At 43.2% G+C, this 22,197-nt stretch overlaps 2 protein-coding genes across 2 annotated transcripts in view; both read left to right on the forward strand.

The window, feature by feature from the left end:
- Positions 1 to 22,197, forward strand: part of LOC309701482 (uncharacterized protein) — a 2,150,955-nt gene that overhangs the window by 583,842 nt on the left and 1,544,916 nt on the right. Inside the window, exon 12 of the mRNA XM_082525718.1 lies at positions 17,698 to 17,895. Coding sequence (XP_082381844.1) covers positions 17,698 to 17,895 — 198 coding nt within the window. The remainder of the gene's footprint in view (positions 1 to 17,697; positions 17,896 to 22,197) is intronic.
- Positions 790 to 14,523, forward strand: LOC309700213 (NLR family CARD domain-containing protein 3-like; the record flags this gene model as incomplete). Its single annotated transcript, XM_082523660.1, has 2 exons — positions 790 to 1,063; positions 12,749 to 14,523. The coding sequence occupies 2 exons, from the start codon at positions 790 to 792 to the stop codon at positions 14,521 to 14,523; spliced, it is 2,049 nt and encodes a 682-aa protein (XP_082379786.1).

Here is a 22,197-nt window from a genome sequence, read left to right on the forward strand (position 1 = left end):
CCCTCTGTGTATTTAAGCCTTGTGTTTGCCTCTGTTAGTTGCTGGTTTGTCTGTGTATCTGTCAGGGTCCTGGGTCTCCTGAGCTAGTGGTTTCAGTTCTTTGTGATTTTTGTGTTATGTCAGTTTAGTTTGTGAGTTATTCTATGCTTCCTAGGTTTTGATTCCCTGTCCCCCTTGTTTCTCTGTGCACTCTGTTCTGTGTTTAGTCTTCTCTGTCCATTTGTTCCGCCCTGTGTTGTTGCCTTCTGTGTCTCCCTCTGTGTAACTGTCTATATAGTGATGTGTTGTGGTGCTTTGCTCCCACCCCTTGTGTTCCGTGTTTTCGTCTTCCCTTCGTGTACTTCTTCATATTCGTGTACTATTAGTTTTTAGGTTTTTGCTTAGTTTCCATGCTCACCTTCGCCATTTCTGTTTGTATCACCATGTGATGAATAAACTCACTTGCATCTGAGCTGCCTGCATAAAGGGTCCTTTGATAATTTACACACGGCTCGCAAACCGTGACGAAAACACTGGAAAAATTGGGCTGTTCTAAAACGTTTGACGGGTAGTGTATATATTTAGTTTATATATTTTCTTTATTTATAATAGTTTGTTTTATATTGTAGCAAAGTGTTACTTGGATACTTCTCTATGTGCTTCTTCATGTGCAATTTTGTTGCATTCTGAGCCTAAGAAATTTATTGTGATGAACTGCTGTTAGAATCAAGTTAAATTCTGATAAATCAGACAATTACCTCTCCAGCTGTTGTTACAGTCTTTGTTTATCGGGTCCTTACAGGGTAAAAGATGACGACACCTAAAGAAATCCTTCTGGGGACTTTGAAGGATTTGGGACGTGATGACTTTGAAGAATTTAAGTGGCATCTGAAGAACGGGTCTGTAGAAGGTTTACCAGCAATCCCAGAGAGTGAACTGGAGGATGCAGAGAGGACGGACATAGTGGATCTGATGTTTGATACCTACTCTATCAACACTTTTGAAGTCACTAAAAATCTTTTGGGGAGGATAAATAGGAATGATCTGTTGGAGAATTTAAATAAAACCATCCCAGAACCCACAGGTAAGTCAGGGAATGACTAAACAAAAAATACATAAACAATAAAAACATTAGTTAACATTACACAGGTGCCATTAAAATCCATATAAATAATAAATCCAAAACACTTGCCAACACTTTCAGGAGTGAGAGACTGCAGAAAGCCAACAGTTTATGTGTTTTATGCATCTGCACAAATAACCTCCTGTGTACACATGAATATCTGCTCTTTGGGTTGGTTTGATTAAAATGGGACCAGCAGCAGGTTTTCTGCCCATTTTACAGATTTATATTGTCAGATTGGTTTTAGAGCTGTTTTATCAACATAAATGAGGCGACAACAACAGTTTGGGACACGTCACAAATATGATCAAAGTGCTATTTCTTAAATCTATTTACCAGTTGAAGGTAAAGTTAAAAAAAATGGCTGCCATTTCTTTCTGCTGTTTGGAGACCCAAACAAAAAAATGCCCAGACAGTAAATGCTTTTTATTATGGTTGATAAACAGGACACTAAGGTGATTGGTCAAAGGTTGGAGGAAAGCCACAGTTCTCCTTATATGACTGAAATCCACCATTTCAGCTCATGTTTTTTCTTCTGCAGCTTTCTTGGAGATTCCACTTCAGCCTTCTGCTGGCAACGCTCCAGTTACCAAGCTTCCCTTAGGCAGTATCATTAGAAGACATAGCATACATTTACACTGCTATGCTGATGACACCCAGCTCCATCTGTCCATGAAGTCAGATAACACACACCAATTAAACTGCAGGAACGTCTTAAAGACATAAAGACCTGGATGGCCGCTAACTTTCTGCTTCTTAATACAGATCAAACTGAGGTTATTGTACTCGGCCCTGAAAAGCTTAGAAATATGGTATCTAACCAGATTCTTACTCTGGATGGCATTACCTTGGCCTCCAGTAACGCTGTGAGGAACCTTGGAGTCATTTTTGACCAGGACATGTCCTTCAACGCACATATTAAACAAACATGTAAGACTGCTTTCTTCCATTTGTGCAACTAAAGTTAGAAATATCCTGTCTCAGAGAGACTCTGAAAAACTAGTTCATGCATTTATTACTTCCAATTCATTATTATCAGGAAGTCCAAAAAATTCCCTGAAAAGCCTTCAGTTAATCCAAAATGCTGCAGCAAGAGTCCTGACAGGGACTAGAAAGAGAGAGCAGATTTCTCCTGTATCGGCTTCCCTTCATTGGCTTCCTGTTAAATCCAGAATTCAAAATCCTGCTCCTCACATACAAGGTCTTAAATAATCAGGCCCCATCTTATCTTAATGACCTTGTAGTACCATATCCCCCTATTAGAGCACTTCGCTCTCGCTCTGCAGGCCTACTTGTTGTTCACAGAGTATTTAAAAGTAGAATGGGAGGCAGAGCCTTCAGTTTTCAGGACCCAAAAAGATAGTTGGGTTTTTTTCTGTTGTATTATTGTAGGTTCTTTACCTTACAATATAAAGCACATTGGGGTGACTGTTGTTGTTATTTGGAGGAATTAAAAAAAAACGTTTATACTTGAAATTCTTTCATTTATTCTTTTTTTTTTTTTTTTTTTGCCTGTCCCGTTTGGCTCTTTTGCCATCAGAATTATTGTCTAAAGGCAAAGAAAGATGCCCAACGGATTTACTTTACCAAATTGACCATCCCAGCCTTGCCATAATGGTCCATTTGATTCACCTTTTATTGTTTATTTTATTTTCACTTGCTGTATACGGGACAGACTTGACTGGAGAAAGAAGGAGAGAAAGAAAGAGGGAAAGAGAAACAGCTTAGAAGAGGGACGGGGGAGAAGGGCAAAAAACAAAAACCAACAGAATGGGCAGGAAAAAAGAAAAAATGCATATATCGATCACCTGGATCACCTGTTGAGAAAGAAAAAAGAAAACAAGCCGAAGCGAACAAGAGTAATAGAATAAACAACATCACAATGATATATGGGAATATGACAGTAAATACTAAATATTAAACATTATTGTGCAGCACATAAGATCAACAAAACACAGTGTGCTTTGAGGTAGGAGCCAAAAGGGTGTAGTTTGTGAGTGTGATCACCTGTGTGTACACCTGTGAGCATGGACGCGCTTGTTTTTTTAAAAGGTTCCTTCATGTAATGATCTGCTAGAGGGTGTGGGGGGGCCACAGCCCCGTCCTCCAGGGCATGAAGCAGGTATGGAGGAGATCAAAACTCCAGACATCCAGAGGCCCCCAGAACACAAGAGACCAAGGAAGACTAACAGAGGGGCAGCAGCACCACTGTCCCAGAAAGAGCTGAGGAGAGTCCCAAATGAGGGTTCACCCAGCAGCCGCGGAGCAGAAGCCAGGGGGAGTTGCAGTGACGCGCCCGTGTGCTCCGCCGGCAGCCAGCTGTGCCTGAGTGACCGAGCCCCAGGCCGAGAGGCTGAGGGCACCCCACCTCCGAAGTGGCCCGAGCGAGCCCCAGGCTCCAGGCCCCGATAAGCGGCCGCCAAGGAGTGAGCCGGCGTGTACCTGGACGCCCATCCCCAGACACAAAGAACCACCAACGCACCGATGTCTGAGGGAGTCCGCCACTGGCAGGGGAAGTGGTGGTGGGGGGAGATAGGCCTCCAAACCTTGGAGGGCCTGAGATGTCCCCAGAGAGGTGGCGCCTGACACCCAACCTGACATATAGACACAGACATACAGGCACACACAGACACAAACATCCATTCCCACCCTCATGCTCTCATATGCACTTACTCCACACTCAACCAACGTGGAGACAGACATAAAGAGACGCTGTACACACGATCACACTCCCCAAGCGTACTCTACGAACCGGGTCTAGGTACCCTTGCCCCTGGAGGGGGGAACTGCACCCAGACCCAGGTGGTGTTACCCTTTTCCCTGCGGTGGGGAGAGGCAGACCGCCCCGACTCCGCAGCAGCAGGGAGGCCCCACACCCCAGACCGCAGTCGGACGTCCAACTCCTCCTCCTAGTCCTAGCCCACCTGCTCCAGCAGGTCGCAGAGAACGGAGGTGAGAGAAGACTCCAAACCTCCCTCCACCCGCTCATTGTAGTGTTGATGCATGTGTGTTCTAAGGTGCATTTAAAACCCAGGAGGGCTTGGAGCTACCTGCCAGAGAGCAGCAGGTAAGCGCATGGTCCCTCCTGCTAGCCCTCAATGTCTAAGTGTATTTAAAATTGAGAGGTGGGCAACAACGCCAGTGGTGAGGTGTACACCCTGATGGTAACCTGGATTCCATGTATCGTGCCCACCCCCAAGATCCTATATGTATGTGTAATGAGAGTGTGAGTAATGTGAATGTCTAAGTTGTGGGATAAAATTGAGGCAGAGGCAGCCAGAAGAAGACAGAGGGGGGGGGGGGGGGGGGGTAGCCTCCTCTGCACCCTGGTGACATACCCCTACTCCAAGGCCCTGCATGTGTGGGTGGTTGTGGTGGAGCGGGAAGAGGGAGGCAGCTGGAGATGGGGAGGGAAGGAAGGGAGGGGCAAGTGACCCCTCCCTGGGGCCAGCTCCCCCGCTGACCCCAGTAGGCACCCCCATACTCCGCGACCCGCCAGGGAAAGGGGGCCCAGGCCCATCCAGACCGGGGACCAGTGCAGCAGCGCCTCCCGGCCCCACAGAGCCTGGGACAGTCCACCCAACCCCACCACAGAGAAAACTGCACCCACCCCACCATCCACTCATCTTCCAGACTACATAAGACAATAGACGCCCAGGCTGAGATCTTCCTCCACCTCTCCTGTATCTCCCCTTCCTGCAGAGAGAGTTCCTGAAGAGAGGAAAGCTCCTGCAAGATGTGACAATCTCCCCCACCAGTTGAAGAGCCCCCCAGGTGGCTCGATGCACCGGCGGCACCCCGCGCCAGGGCTGGGCCCCCATGCACCCGCCCGCCCACAACCCCGGCAACACACCAACCAGGACCCGAGGCCCGGCCAGGGCCCCAGCCCAGAGACGGAGCGCCCCCAGAACCTCACGCCCATCCCGGACCCACCCAGGGGCAGCCAGGCTACCAGGTCAGTAACCCACGTCCGTCAGCACAGACCCTCCCCTAGCCCCGCTGCACGCAGCCACGAGGAAACAGTCACCTGAGAGCCAACAGAGCCCCTAACCGGACATGACCGCTACCCCGGGTTGAGCCCCCCAAGGAAGATGCCTCCGGGAAACCCCCCGACGCCCTAGGCCTGTCCCTACCCCCACACCAATCACAACAGTGAAGGCGGGACCAAACTATGACCCCCCACCCCCACTAGGTGATGGAGCTGATCAAAGGAGCCCAGAGCAATTGATCTGATGTGGTGGCAGAGGCTGTATCAAGACTAATGTAATCTAATAGATAATTTCTATATTGGTTAGAATTAAGATTATTTTTATTTTTCCAGTTCATGAGGACTGTTTTCTTGGCTATGCATAGGGCAGTGAAAACCATATGGGCTATATTCTTTTCTGAAGTGACATTATCTAAGCTGCCCAACAAACACACTAAGGGGGAAGTTGGAATGTTACATTTCAGACACTTCGATAAGTCTTCACATATCTCGCGCCAAAACTTCTGAACTGGTGGACAGAACCAAAGAGCGTGGATATAATTGTCCGGTGAATTGGTTTGGCAGTGTGAGCAGTTGTTGGTAGACGTAAAGCCCATCTTGAACATCCGATGACCTGTATAGTGCACTCTATGTAATATTTTGTATTGAATTAATTGAAGACTGGGATTTCTAATTAGATGAAAGGTTTTTAAGCAAATCTGAGACCAGAAGTTTAGGTCTAAGTTAACTGATAAATCCGCTTCCCATTTTGCAATAGGAAGTGATATTGATTCATCTGTTTTAGAAAGCATTCTGTATATTTTGGATAGTAATTTGGGGGGTTTAAGAGTAAGAAATTGAACCACACTTGGTGGTGTTTGTAGTTCAACTTGACCCGGTTTAAATTTCTTTTTTACTATGGATTTAATTTGTTGATATTCTAAAAATCTTTTCTTGTTGATCCCATATTGTGTAACTAGTCCGTCAAATGAAATAAATTCTGTTCCTTCTAGTATATGTTCTAAATATTTGATTCCTTTACCACTCCAATCTGAAAAGTTTATCATATTATTGTTTTGTAATATGTCAGGGTTGTTCCAGATAGGTGTACGTTTGCATGGGATTAATGAAGACGCCGTCAATTTTAGAAACTCCCACCATGCTGTCAGAGAAGAGCTGATGTTGATGCTTTTAAAGCATTCATGTCGTTGGATGTTTGAGCTGATAAATGGTAGGTCTGAGATCTCTAGATTATTGCAAAGTGCTTGTTCTACATCTAGCCAAGGTTCATCTAAGAGGGTGTGTTTTAGCCATCCTGAGATAAACTGAAGCCTGTTGGCTAAGAAGTAGTGCTGAAAGTTAGGCAGTTCTAGTCCTCCTTTATCCTTGGTCTTTTGTAGTGTTTTTAAGCTTATACGTGGGGGTTTCTTTTTCCAAAGGAATTTCGACATACATGAATCTAGAGATCTGAACCAATCTTGTGGCGGTTTAGTTGGGATCATTGAGAATAAATAATTTATTTTTGGTAAGACCATCATTTTTATAGCGGCAACCCTTCCCATGAGTGATATGGGTAGACATTTCCACCTAGCCAGATCATCTTCTACCTTCTTTAAAAGTGGGATATGGTTTAATTTAGTTAGATCTGCAAGCTTGGGAGAAACATTAATACCTAAATATTTTATATTTCCCGATTGCAGTGGTGTAGAAGAGGAATTATGGAGGGAGCAATTAATCGGTAGGACTGTAGATTTTGACCAGTTAATTGAGTAATCTGATATTCTTGCAAAAGAGTTTATCAATTCAATCACCCCAGAGATATTGGTTTGTGAGTTTTGGAGAAAGAGTAACACATCATCCGCATAAAGGCTGATTTTATGTTCCACGTTCTTGCATTTTATGCCCTTAATTACTAAATTCTGTCTAATTGCTGCTGCTAGTGGTTCAATAAAAATTGCAAACAGTGAAGGGGAGAGTGGGCATCCCTGCCTGGTGCCCCTCAAGAGACAGAAGCTGGAGGATGTCTGGTCATTTGTTCTGACACAAGCTGTTGGGGAATTATATAATATTTTTAACCAGTTGATGAAAGAGGATCCAAAACCAAATTTGTGTAAAGTTGCAAATAGAAATTTCCAGTTAACTCTGTCAAATGCTTTTTCTGCGTCTAAAGAGAATATTGTAGTTTCTAGGTTTTTACTGTATGAGTAGTCTTATCAAATTAAGTAATCTACGTGTATTTGTTGATGAGTGCCTACCTTTTATGAAACCAGTTTGGTCAGGATGAATTAAGAGGGGGGTTATTTTCTCCAGTCTCTTTGAGAGAGCTTTGCAGATTATTTTAAGGTCTACATTTATAAGGGATATTGGACGATAGCTTGAGGGATATACAGGGTCTTTGCCTGGTTTTAGCAGGAGATTAATGTTTGCAGAATTCATATTTGATGGAAGTCTGCCCTTTTCTTTGATTTCCAACAACGTTCTGTAGAAAACTGGTGCTAGAATCGACCAGAATTCTTTGTAGAATTCTGCAGGAAAGCCATCTGGACCTGGAGCCTTATTATTGGGCATACTTATCAGGGCTTCCTGGAGTTCACCTGGTGTCAGTGGTGAATCCAGTGCCATTGCTTGAGTGTCTAATAATTTTGGAAGAGTTATGTTGTCCAAAAACTGATCAATTTCTTTTTTAGATGGGTTTATTTGTGGTGAATACAACGTTTTATAGAAATCCCTGAAAATTTTGTTTATTTGTATCGGTTCATATATTGTGTTCCCAGATAAATCTTGAACAGCACATATAGTTGTTTTTTCTTTATTTATTTTTAGCTGGTTTGCTAGAAATTGACCGGATTTATTACTATGTTCATAATTTTGTAAGCGTAGTCTTTGTACTAAGAATTTTGTTTTTTTTATCAATTATCTCATTTAATTCTAGTTTTGTTTTGCGTATTTTGTTCAATGTTTCCTGATCTTGGTGGGACACGTAGGCTTCTTCTAGTGATTTGATGTTTTTTTCTAATTCCTGAATATTTTTGTTTTCTTTTTTCTTTTTATGTGATGAGAAAGAAATTATTTTACCTCTCATCACAGCTTTCCCTGCTTCCCATAGAACAGAAGCTGATGTTTCGGGAATGTCATTATAGTCCAAATATGAAGTCCACTCTTTTTTAAAATATTTAATAAAGTCTTCATCTTTAAGTAGTGATATATTAAATCTCCAGTTTTTTCTTGGCGTAGTATTATTCTTGTGCATTAGTGTTAAAGATACAGGAGCATGATCGCTGACAGCTATAGGATGAATCTCAGTGTCTGAAATGTCGTTCAGCAGTGAGCTGCTGACCAAAAAATAATCCAGACGAGAGTAGGAGTGATGGACATGTGAGAAAAAAGTATATTCCTTACTGGTGGGGTGAAGGGAGCGCCATGCATCGCAAAGACCAAAGTCGCTCATATACTGTTTGATTATATTTGTGGACTGCCAATTACGCTGAGTTCCCGCTGTATTGAGCCTATCCATGTCTTCATTTAGTCCAAGGTTGAGGTCACCTCCAAGAACAAGTGTGCCATCTAAGTGTTCAGAGAGTGCACTGAAAAAACCGTGAAAGAATGAGGGATCATCAACATTTGGACCATATACACTTGCAATACATAGCTTTTTATCAAGTATAGATAGTTTAATGATTAAGAATCTGCCCTCTGGATCTATAACTGTATCGAGTACTGTGAAATTAATATTTTTATGTATTAAAATTGCTACTCCCCTTTGTCTAGAATTATAACAAGCTGAGAACACATTAGGAAACTCAGGTGTTTTAAGTTCATTCGAACCTCTAAGAGGTCTGTGGGTCTCTTGTAAAAGGACAACATCTGCCTGTAGTTTTTTGAGTTGGTTAAATATTTTTAACCTCTTTTCTCTGGAGCCAGCTCCATTTATATTCCATGTAATGAACCTCAGTGTACCCATAGATGTTTGTGTATAACTAGGGATGTATGCTGTGTGCCTCGCTTAGACAGGTGGAGAGAATACGTCACTTGTTCATAAATAAAGAGAAGGAGAGAGAGAAAAAATGTGTGGCGAGATGCTCCCTGAGTCTGACTATGTGTATGCATATTTACTAATATGAGTAGGCTTGGCTTAAGTGTGTGTATCCTAAACGACTGTGTGCGCTGTCTGACTGAAGTAAATGTGCTGCCGTTGAGCGCATGGTGCGTATGTGTCGAAATAAAGGATGTTTGTGGATGAGTGTCGAAGCAGGTGATCGAGGCAGTGAAAGGAATAAAGAAAGAAACCAAGGACAGGGGTGAGCAGCATAAAACCAAGAGGGGGAAAAAAAAACAAAAAAAACAAAAACAAAACGTAAACATTCCAATTAAATCACTGACGGAGAGTGACGGTGTTAATTCTGCTATGAAATCACACTTTAAGATGCGATTTGATACCGGTAAGTTAAACAGATGTTAATGCAAGTTAGTGTGAGTGGATAGGGAAAGGGTGTAGCTGATTCTTATCTGGTGTGAGGTTAATACAGCCACGGAGTGATGTTGGGGTCGCGGTGGAGCTGTCCGTCCACGTACAGCCGGTCCACAGCGATGACAGCGCGGGAGCCCTTCTGGATGAAGCCACGTCGGATTGGGAAGAGGACCCTGCGTCGTTCCAAGATCTCTTTGGGGAACTGGTCGTTCACGCTGAAGTCCGTTCCTTTTAATTCCCTGCCGTGGCTTTTCACATGTTGCTTTTGTTTGAAGTGGCCGAATTTGGCCACGATAGGACGTGGTCTCCCGGCCGTAGCCCGAATGGGGCCGAGGCGATGTACCCGATCAAAGACGATGTTCTTCACAGTGTCCTCCGGCAGCTTCAGGTGGGTTTTGATGAAGCTTTTTACCGTGGTCTCCGCGTCCTCTCCAGCGGCTTCTGGAATACCAGAAAATACCAGATTATCACGCATGCTACGAGCTTGTAGATCGATAACTGTTTCTTTTATTTTTTTATTTTCTCTATTGAGCTGGGTAACATTTTCTGTGAGACATTTCACCGACTCCCTTAGCGTGGCATTTTCAGCAGCAAGCGTTTCCACCTGCTGCTGGCTGAACTCCAGAGATTCTCGCAAGCATTTAAATTCTCGGTGAAGAATCTCCACCAAGGACAGCCTTGCGTCGAAACTGGACAATTGCTTGTCGATTGACTCCAGTATGTCGGCAATGTCTTTGCCGGCTGGCGATGTTGAGCCGGGGGAATCTGCCGGGCGTTGTCTTTTCGACGACGGCGTCTCAGGTTTGGCCGGGGAAGCTGCACACTGGGCCTTCTTCATCACGAGATCCTGAAAACACTGATCAATATAATCTTGGAGAGTCTCTAAACTCTCCTCGTTGTTCTCCAGGGTGTTGGAGATTATTTAGACAAATATTGTTAGTTATAAGACAATTGATAAGTGTATTTGGTAATACTGAAGCTTAAATGAATTTGTTCAAATCTAAACTACCATTCGCTTTAATTTTCCGCAAAAATCTCCGGCGTCTGACGTCAGTTACAACATGAGTCGCTTACCTTGTCCGTCACTTCCGTCACTTACCTCTCCTTCTTTCATTTACAGTTTTTTACAGTCGCTAACAAGCGTTTGTCCAAACAGTTGTCACATTTGCAAAACTCTAAACACAATTAGCACAGCATCGGTCTGTTGTGGCCATACCAGTCACACATTTCATGTCGTGTTCACCCAATATGCAGTCAGTGAACACATTTCCACAATGCTTACATTTTCTTAACAGACAAGCTATACCTCCCAGCAAAATCATGAACTGTTTTTGTAGTATCTACGAATGTTAACACACAACATCCCACAATAGCAAAAACAATATCCCAAACCTTAGATACAGTATAAAAACCTCTGCTTCTGCAATGATATGTCGGTGGATCCGACATACCAGGCAGTTTTATCCCAGGTGCATCGACTTGGATAACATCAGATGTGATGTTGATGAAAACATGTGGCCTAACCCTGAAGATCGCAGAGATTAGATGCAAATCTTTTGCCTTTTTATAGCCCCCCTCCCCCTCCCCCCCTTTTTATCTTGGCTTTTTGCTGTTGTTTTTTTGTTCAGAATGCTCTTGTGTGTTTCATGGATATTTTGTTCACTGTAAGCAATACTGTAAAACTTTCTCTGTCCTATCATACCGTGTTTCTACTGTACCTCCTGTGGTAAACAGTAAAGAAACAAAAACTTGTTTGCTTTTTACTGGAATGCTTTTGAATGTGAACATTACTGTACATGTGGACATACAGTTACCAACCAAGACATTTCTGGTGTCAATATGGTGGATTGCATGTTTCGCATGCAAATACCTGTGAAACTGAAACATAAATGTCTATGCAGTTTTTGTAATGTCAATGATAGCCAGTATTTTGAAACCTGGTGTACTTTGATTGACTGCATGTACCTTGTGAAGTGAAAACAAGTGTTATTCTTTGACAGACTAATTTCATTTTGAGTCAGATTTATAGTGTTTTTGTACAGTTAGTGTGTGCAGAGAAAGATGTGTTCTAATTTTGAAATGAGGAGTTAGTATATATTTAACAAAGTGTATTTTTGGGAAGGATATTATCCATTTGGCCAATTGTGTTTTGTAGGTGTGGGTCTGTGTTAAGAGTTTAGAAAAGGTATCTGAAGTATGGGTAGGCGCTTGTTAGCGACTGTAAAAAACTGTATTCTACATATTTATTCATTACTGGCTCCATATTGTTGTTTATGTAATATGTGAAATGTTGCTAGTATTGATTTGGTGCTGTATAAATAAACACAATTAAATCAAATGTGTCTCTATAAAACCTGCCCTCAGTTATAACCCAAGTGTCAGGGCTCAATGGCTCATGAAAAGGAATGGAGTCAAGCACAGAACCAAAAAACGGAGGCTGAGTGACTTTTAACAGAAATGTATTTTACTAGATTTCTTGACGGAGAAAGCTGAATCACGGCTAAATTCAACAGCAAGCGAGGTATTATGAGAAGTGCAGAGCTGAGGCCAGAACATAAGCTGAGGCAGGTCAAAGGAACAACAGGGGCAGAATCGGGCGAATAGAAACTATCCAGGATCACTGGAACAAAGGAGATAATAATCAGAGTGGTCCACAGTGTAGTGAATGAGTCCAAGATTTAAAAACTAAGAGGTGTTACGTGGCTGCAGGTGGAGATCAGCTGGAGGAGGAGATGAATTAAATCTGGGTACAGAGTGAGATGTGGGTGCACAGGGAGGCAGGCAGGTGAGGATGGCAGTTTGCAAGAGGGAGTTTTCCCAGCAGTGGCAGGCCAGAATCCTGAGGCGTGACTTATGGCGAGAGTTGGAAGATGTATCCAGGTGCCGACTAGGGAACAGGAAAAGAGGGTTACGCGAAACAAGCTGAGGAGCACAAGACAAAATGTGAGGCAGAGAACTGACTGTGGTAAGCAGACAATCTGGAGAAGGTTCATTGTGAGTGCTGCTCATAGATACTGCCGGAGTAATTGGCAACAGGTGAGGAGCAGGGAGGAGTGAGGAGGGCTCCACCCAGGGGAGGAGAGCTGATGCTGTGGAAAGTTACTCAGACTCACTCGGATCATGACACCAAGAGTCCAGTGAACTGAACACATAACCACAGTAACCAGAATGCAGTTTTCTCATTTGTGTCATTTGCTGTTTATTCATGCAGAGATTCTCACTGAGTGTCAGCTCAAACTCAAGTCAAACCTGAAGCAGAAGTTCCAGTGTGTGCTCGAGGGGATTTCTACAACAGAAAACCCGACCCTCCTGAGTCAGATCTACACAGAGCTCTATATCACAGGGGGAGGGACTGCAGAGGTTAATGATGAACATGAGGTCAGACAGATTGAAACAGCATCCAGGAAACCAGACAGACCAGAAACAACAATCAGACAAGAAGACATCTTTAAACTCCCACCTGGAAGAGATAAACCAATCAGAACAGTGCTGACAATGGGAGTGGCTGGCATTGGGAAAACAGTCCTAACACAGAAGTTCACTCTGGACTGGGCTGAAGACAAAGCCAACCAGGACATCCAGTTCATGTTTCCATTCACTTTCAGAGAGCTGAATCTGCTGAAAGAGGAAAAGTTCAGCTTGGTGGAACTTGTTCATTACATCTTTACTGAAACCAAAAAAGCAGGAATCTACATCTTTGAAGACTTCCAGGTTGTGTTCATCTTTGATGGTCTGGATGAGTGTCGACCTCCTCTGGACTTCCACAAAACTGCAATCCTGACTGACCCTAGAAAGTCCACCTCAGTGGATGTGCTGCTGATAAACCTCATCAGGGGGAAACTGCTTCCCTCTGCTCGCCTCTGGATAACCACACGACCTGCAGCAGCCAATCAGATCCCTCCTGACTGTGTTGGCGTGGTGACAGAGGTCAGAGGGTTCACTGACCCACAGAAGGAGGAGTACTTCAGGAAGAGATTCAGAGATGAGGAGCAGGCCAGCAGCATCATCTCCCACATCAAGACATCACGAAGCCTCCACATCATGTGCCACATCCCAGTCTTCTGCTGGATCACTGCTACAGTTCTGGAGTTTGTCATGAAGAACAAAGAGAGCAAAGATCTGCCTAAGACTCTCACAGAGCTCTACCTACGCCTTGTGCTATTTCACCTAAAAACGAAGGACATCAAGTATGATGGAGGAGCTGAGACAGATTCGTGCAGGAAGATCATTGAGTCTCTGGGAAAACTGGCCTTTGATCAGCTGCAGAAAGGAAACCTGATCTTCTATAAATCAGACCTGACAGAGTGTGGCATCGATATCAGAGCAGCCTCAGTGTACTCAGGAGTGTTCACACAGATCTTTAAAGCTGATGAGTGCCACATGTTCAACAACGTTGTTTACTGTTTCGTCCATCTGAGCATTCAGGAGTTCTTTGCTGCTCTTCATGTCTATCTGACCTTCATCAACTCTGGAGTCAACCTGCTTAAGAAACAATCTCCTCTCTTTAAAATCTTCCAGAAAACACTTACTGTAAAAGACTTCTACCAGAGTGCTGTGGACAAAGCCTTAGAGAGTCCAAATGGCCACCTGGACTTGTTCCTCCGCTTCCTCCTGGGTCTTTCACTGCAGACCAATCAGGATCTCCTATGCATGCTGACACAGACAGGAAGTAGCTCACAGACCAATCAGGAAACAGTTCACTACATCAAGAAGAAGCTCAGTGGGAAACTGTCTGCAGAGAAAAGCATCAACCTGTTCCACTGTCTGAATGAACTGGATGATCGTTCTCTAGTGGAGGAGATCCAACAGTCCCTGAGATCAGGACGTCTCTCCACAGATCAACTGTCTCCTGCTCAGTGGTCGGCTCTGGTCTTCATCTTACTGTCATCAGATCTGGATGAGTTCGACCTGGAGAAATACTCCCGTTCAGAGGAGGCATTGTTGAAGCTGCTGCCAGTGGTCAAAGCATCCAAGAAAGTGCTGTAAGTGAATCTATGAACAAATATGTTTAATAATGCTAGATGAATAAAAGAATATGTCTCCATTGTTATTCTTCCTCAGGCTGAGAGATTGTAAACTCTCAAAAAGAAGCTTTGAAGCTTTGTCTGAAATTCTCAGCTCCCCATCCAATCATCTGAGAGAGCTGGACCTGAGCTCGAACAAACTGCAGGATTCAGGATTGGATTTGCTGTGTGTTGGACTAAAGAGTCCTGACTGTAAACTTGAAACTCTCAGGTAAGGATACAGACTTTTTGACACTTTTTGACTCTTAAATCTGTAAGTTTATCTTGATGTGGACGTTCAAAGTCAGCACAATTTTCCTTTTAAGTTCCTGAGTTTATATTTTTGACTGTCAGGTTGTCTGGACAGATGTTTTTATTTTATTTTGTTTTTTTTACTTGTCCCTAAAGTCAGAACTAAACCCACATGTAGATGACTTTCTGTTACTGGAGCAGCCTTCCTGAAGACAGCAGTGTGTTTTCATGCTTTTAAAGCCAAACTCACCTTTCAGACCTGGCTTTCATTTATTATCTATTTTTGTTTGTTTATTATATATTTATTTCTACTGTTTAACTACTGCTCACATCTGTTATCCTCCTTTTTAATTGTTCATTTCTTTTTACCCAGTGTTTCTATATTGCACTTTGTATTTGTCTATATTTATCATGCACTACTTTGCTCATTTATTGTTTGGTTTTAATGTTATTAAATTTCGGTTCTTTTGGTATTTGTTATGGCCAAAAAGACACGGCTCAAAAGTGGTCTTTTTACTTTTTAAGTTATTAAATTTGTAACTGTAGTGATTTGTGTGTGTGACAGAGAGGCACTGCCAGGGATTTTTGACACAAGTTGTTCTTGTAAAATCAGTCTGTGAAGGTTCTCAGACATCCAGGTCATCGTAGTCTAAGGAGCTTGGAAAGAAAAGCGTCTGGACTTCTTTAAGTTTCCTTGAAGATGTTTCACCTCTTATGAGAGAAGCGTCTTCAGTTCTAAGAGTCAAATGGTGGAGTGGGGCAGTCAGTGAAAGGGCAATGGTGGTGGCTCAGGGTTTGTATGTTTGGGGGGTTCAGAGGGAAAAGATGAATGCAGGTCTGGAGTTGGTGTGTGAGAGCAGGGAGTGAATCTGATCAAACATGAGTGTCATGAAGCCTGTTTGCAGTTATTTGCACTGTTTTCCACTCTGGATGTTGTTTCTGTTCAGCTGTGAGTAGAAAAGGCTCCATTCTACAACCTGTTTGTGTTAGTTGTTCAATAGAAACATTATTTTGTGCTGATGTTGCACTTCTTTTATTCACAACCAGAGTTTTTGAAGTCTGCATAAAAATGATTTAAATGACTTTTGAATATTACTTTAAATACTTTAGATTTAAAGTTCTGAAAAAAGTTTAAATACAAAGATCAGTATTGTCTAATGTTTTGGCTGCAGTGTGTTTTTGCAGACAGGTATAACAGAACAGCTTTAGTGTTTAGATTTTTTAAACTTGAGTATGAACTTATACAAAATGCAGCAAGATATTAAAAAAAAACGTTTGATCATAAAATCGACTATATTGGATTCATATCGATATCGGACATAAAACGTGGCATCGTTCCATCTCTGCTTTGATTAGAGACACAGCTCTAATCAAAGAGATGGTCCGCTTGCCTCCGCCCCAGAGAGAAGGGTTACATCTCCTGGGTTTAGGTGTTTTCCAATTTGTCATCATTTTGAAAAGTTTACATTTCTTCAGTGTTGAGCAGCAGAAATGAGACTTTCCTGTCAGAGGCCGACAGCACTGAACACAACAGCAGACTGGTGGCTAATAAACAGTGAATGATGCAGAAACAGATGTTTGAAGCTGTTCTTGGAGTACACTGAGAGAGAGAGAGCTGTGCAGGCAGGAACAGCCAAAGTCAGAGAGAATTCATGAGCATATTGATCAAACGTGAAGCAGAGTTTGGATCTTCTTTTGCTGCTGCTTCACTCAGTTTTGGTTGGAGACAGATGAAACCTGCAGCTTCAGGATCTGTGAGCTGTCCACTTTCAGCCCCGACGGCGTGTCCGTGTACGTGCCGTCGAGTGAACGATCCACGCTCTGTGTTTCCATCTTTGTGTGTTTAGCTGCTCTCATTTACTGTTTTATCTGTTTGCTGCTTGTTGAAATAGTTTGTGAGCTTTAACCTGAGATTCTGGCAAAATACATTTATATGAAACATCGATTCAGGATTGAATGAATCAACATCGTTTTATTCAAATTAAAACCATTTAAATGGGAACATGAATTTTTTACAGCCGCCTCTAATGCTGGGTAATGTCAGCTGGTCCATGTGCAGCTGGCTGTGAGGCTCAGGGAGCGTCTACAAAGTGCAACACTGAAAGAACATCATCCATAAATATTGAGTAAGAACTGGACTCTCATACAGCGAGACTCAAATGCCTTTAAACATCAGCTTATCCTGCTGATCCAAGTCCAACACTGAGTTTGTAAAAACATGTTTGTCAATCATTTTGTTTGGTTTCTGAGGAAAATGATTCAATAAGTTGCTGCTAATACACAACATTTCATCATATTTCCTCATAACCCTCTTTTGTCTGACCATTTGATCCCATTTGAATTTGCAATAAAGGATCCACCGAGTTTGGTGACAATAATGACAGTAGATGTTTGTGTGAAAGTGCTGGAAGCAAATGAGTGTGTGATGTTCTTTCAGTGTTGCACTTTGTAGACGCTCCCTGAGCACTGGTCTCACAGCCAGCTGCACATAGAGACCAGTGTTGTTAGTCCAGGTCAGAAGATGACTTGTTGGAATGAAAATGAGCTTGTAGTTTGTCTGCTTTAATAATGTGACTGGAAAAAGGTGTTGGACTTCAAATATGTCCATTTCTGTCACACTTCACCTTTAAAAGTGAAGCCATGTGGTTCCTGGAAGGAAAAACACGACTTTTTCAAGTCTTTGTCCTGTTTTTATGAGAAATGTACGACTTTAATGTGAAACATTCAGAGTTTTTTCTCTTGTTGTGTTTGTTTGAAGCTGCTTCCTGTTGGCTTCAGCTGTTTGGAGTTTCCATTTTCTAAACTTCTACATTCTGAACCTTCTTCAGCTCTGAACAGATGATGAAACACTGAATGATTTCAAGCACTTTGTCTAATAAACTTACATCTTTCATTCTTTATACAGATTGATGGACTGTGGTTTGTCAGAGATCAGCTGTGATTATCTGGCAGCAGCACTGAAGTCCAACCCCTCCCATCTGAGAGAGCTGGACCTGAGTAATGACTCCTCTTGGTCTTCGACTAAGAACAAGCTGCAGGATCCAGGAGTGAAGCATCTGTGTGGTTTCCTGGAGAGTCCAGGATGTAAACTTGAAACTCTGAGGTCAGTCAGCATGTTTTAGTTGTGCTGAGATGAATATGATGTGAAAGTTGTGCTGACACTAAACTGCAGACATCAGGCTGATATTATACTGATCCACACTGAGGATCTTCATGGTAAAGTCTGTTTTCTTCTTCTCTGGTTTAGTCCATTGACTGCAGCAGAACAATGTTCACATTTCAAACAGTGATACTCAACGTATGGCCCGTGGCCCACACGCGGCCTGCCCACCTTTCCTGATTCAGAGAGAGGGGACCCTGATTAACTGTGTAGCTTCTTCCTCACAGTTCTAAGTATCAGACACAACAATGAATAATCCACAGCTGACTGTCTTTAGCAGGTCAAAGGTCACGGCACACAGCACTCTGTGAAACAGTTTAGAGCAGGAATTCTTGCACATTTACAAACTGACACTGCTGCACGGCATGCTGGGTAATGCTAGCTGCTCAGGTATGGGCGTGCTAACGGCTGTGAGGCTCCGTGGCTGCAGAACACTGAAGAAGAGAAAAGAGAGGTGGAGGATGAAGAAAAGAGGCAGAGATGAAGCAGACGTTTAGCTCCAGAGAGGAGCTGTGTCTGTGTGGGCGTGGCTCAGGCAGCTCCGCCCACTCAGTTTGTTCCCTCCTGATTCATCTGCATGTGTTCTGCTTCACACTGCTCACCTCCACCAAAGACTTCACAAACATCTTCTTTCTTTGAGTCCAGTTTGTCCCACAAACACTTCCAAATCTCCTCCTCTGAGATTCTGCAGCTTCTTGCAGTGTGACTCAGCTGACTTCTGACAGACCACAGACTGGCACAGCATCCACATGTGTCTCCTTTCAAACAGGCTCTTGATGTTTCCTCCCACATCATTCTGGCCTCTCAGTCTCCTTTGTTCTCCAGCTCTGTAGCTCCAGCTGGTGAAGCTTCAGTTTCCATGTTGGTAACAGTAAACTACAGCCTCTGCTGTCAGCTGGGTAACTAAACAGAGCTGCAGCACGTCTCTGCGGTGGTGCTACATCCAGCCTGCAGACGGCCGTCTACATGTTGTAGTGGTTTACAGTCACCTGGAGCTGCAGGAGATGATCCATCCTCACAAAGCAACACAGCAGATATGCAAACACACAACACAACCAAAGGATTCTCTCTGCATGTCTGTGGCTGATGCTGCTGGAACGAAGCTGTTTGAAACCTTGTTGTTCTGCACTTTGGGACCAGAAGAGGAAACTGAAGCTCTGTGCAGAGGGTCCAATGGAAGCAGCCAAGCGCTGTAAGTGTCTGCTGTACAGGGATGCTGGTTCAGCTGTGGCTCAGTTTCACAGTGTGACTCAATAAAAGCAGCAGGAAATCAAATCTTGATGCTTTCATCAGTGTGGAAATAAGAAAGTTTCCTGTGACAGACGCTGGAGCTCTTTCACTCTCAGCTTCAGTTTCAGCTTCAAACTTCTTCCAACATGTTTCTAACACGGCCACATTCCACCTTAATGGAGCTGATATCTTGTGCATCAGCACATTTTCTAAAGGCAGCGATCACATCTTTAGTTTTGGATGTTTAACTGCAGATTGTTTATGTGTTTATAGCACATTAATTACAGCAGCAGCGTTGACCACAGTGCTGTACAAGAATCCAAAATAACTATTAAAATAACTCCTAATATTAATATCACACATCAAATATCAAATAACTCTCATGCTGTATTAAAAGCCAGTGAATACAAATGTGTTTTAAGAGCAGATTTACAGAGACTGACAGCAGGAGCTGGGGCTGTTCGATAGAACGATGTATATATGATGACCATATGAAAACGTCTATCGTTTCATATCACGCTCTTTGTTTCCTGCTTATGTGTTTGTGTTTTCCAGATATGCTTTCAAAATAAATCTGAAGATCCTGTTGAGAGTTTTCAAAATAAACACAATACATTACTGCGGTCGCTCGTTTATCGAGTTACGTTCTAAAAATAAGTCTCAGAATGAAGTAGCAGCTTTATGTTTTACAAGTATTATAGAAGTTTTAAGGCAGTTAAACCCTCACTGCACACTTTCTACACTTTTCTCAGACAGGCATGAACATTTTCACACTTTTCTCTCTTGTTTAAACAAAGTTCAAACCTTCATAGAAAAATAAGTTCATTATTAAAGAGTGAAAGCAAAGTGTTTCTGAAACGTGTCAAATCAGCCTTTGCTGGCATTAAATGAGCTTCAGTGTGAGGAGCACTCGTCCATGGCCTGGGCTCCTCGCTGTCAGGTAAAGTTTCATAAAGCTTTTGAGTTTTTCTGCAGATAATGTTGGTGTCCAGCACGATGTTCTTTTTCCTGCGGTCACTGAGCCACAAAGCCAAAGCTGACTCCATCCTTACGATGTTCTTGTTGTGGACAGTTACAACCTTTTTGCCTCCTTGTTGAAACTATGATGGTCAGCATCTTCCTCTGCCTTTGGCTGCTACCACAGGTGCAAAACGTCTTGTCATCATTGTTGTTTGTTGGGACAAAACGTACAAACATACAGTGCAGCACTGCAGAGTCACACTGCTGTAAATTTGAACACATTCTGTACTGTACAGGAGACACGGCACGAGATTGGCTGACAATGGTCTACAGCCAATCAGGACGCAGAACACAATGCGCTGTAAAAAACAAAAACATGCAAAATTGCACAAAAAAGATCAGCGAAACAGCGAGGCCGCCAAAGGTGAACTGTGTTACAGCGAGGGACCAGCGTATATGTGGTTGTTGGGACGATAAATGTCTTTTAGCTTGTGTCAGAAGACGAGCTGCAGCTTTCTGGACCAGCTGCAGTCTTGCCAGGCAGGTCCCACTAACTCCAACATATAAGGAGTTACAATAATCCAGCTGGGACGTCATGAAAACGTGGATCGCCCGTTCAAGGTTTTTAAAAGATATAAATGATCTCACCTTAGATAAAAGCCTCAGTTTGAAGAAAGACCGCTGTACAACTGAGCTCAGCTGTTTTTCAAATTGCCGTCAAATATAAGCCCCAAATGTAATAATGCGATTTAATAAAAGAGCTGAACCAGTCTAATAGAGCGCCCTTGATGCCGCCATGCTCCAATGGTGAGGTCAAGATGCTGTGGTCAAGGCAGCGGTCAGATCCAAAAGCACAGCGGAGTCTCCTGATCAGTGGCTGATAAAAGATCATTAAGAACTTTTCAAAGTGCAGTTTCAGTGCTGTGAAGAGCTTTAAAACCAGACTGAAACCTTTACAACAGATTGCAGCTGAACAAATATAATCTTTTACAAAATCTTCGACAGGAAGGGAAGCTTTGAAATAGGCCTGAAGTTTGAGCGGACAGAGGATCCAGATCAGGTTTTTAGTACAGGCTGTACAACAGCATGTTTAAAACAGGCTGTACAACACCTGAACTAAGACTGCTGTTAAAAATCGCTAAGATGTCGGAACCGACAACCTTTAAAATCTTTTTAAACACGTGTTGGAACAACATCATTTGGACAAGATGATGTCTTTATAGCATCACATCGTTCCTCCACCTGATCAAACCACACAGGCTCAAACTGATCAAAAACAGCTGAGCAGGTGAATATTTTAGCCCCGGTGCGATCTCGGGCGAGAGTATCGATGATGGCCAAAGGGCAGCGTCCAGCTCTACGGCCGCTGAAGAGCAGACTCAACAGACGCGCGTGATGTGGATCCTACTGCTCTAAAACTGGAGCTTCTTCAATCCATTAAAGAGGACATTAGTACGCTGTTAAAAGAAGAAGTCAGAAATGCATTGAAAGAAGATTTTGACAATATAAGGGCTGACGTGCAAGGACTGAGAAATGAGATCGCTAACAGCATGGCGGCGACGTGCGGCGAAGTTGATGGAGTAAAGGTTACAGTGAAAGAAGCTGAGGATGGGCTGTCAATGTGGAGCGATGAGGTGACCACCCTGCAGTCTACAGTAGAGAGTATGAAGGAGGAGCTGTCTGACCTGAAGGATAAATGTGATGAAGGCAGGAAGCGGAGAGCTAACATCCACATCATAGGGATCCCAGAGGGCCTGGACTCGAGCTCCTCCACGGCCGTATCCGTGCTACTACGTGAAGTGCTGGGTATGGATAAAGACGTTATTGTCGACCGCTCACACAGGAGCCCTATCCTGAGAAAGCCAGCTGGTGACCCGCACGCCGTCATAGCCGAGCGTCACTACTACCAGGATTGTGTGGCTACGCCGTGCCAGGGCCCAAGCCCCGCTTGAGTTTAACGGACAACCTATTGCAATATTACGACTGGGCGATATGACCCAAAGTTCATATCTCGATATTCTTTAGCTGGATGGCGATATACGATATACAGTGGGG

Source organism: Aulonocara stuartgranti, assembly GCF_965226115.1.
Source record: "Aulonocara stuartgranti genome assembly, chromosome: 23".
Lineage (NCBI taxonomy): Eukaryota > Metazoa > Chordata > Actinopteri > Cichliformes > Cichlidae > Aulonocara > Aulonocara stuartgranti.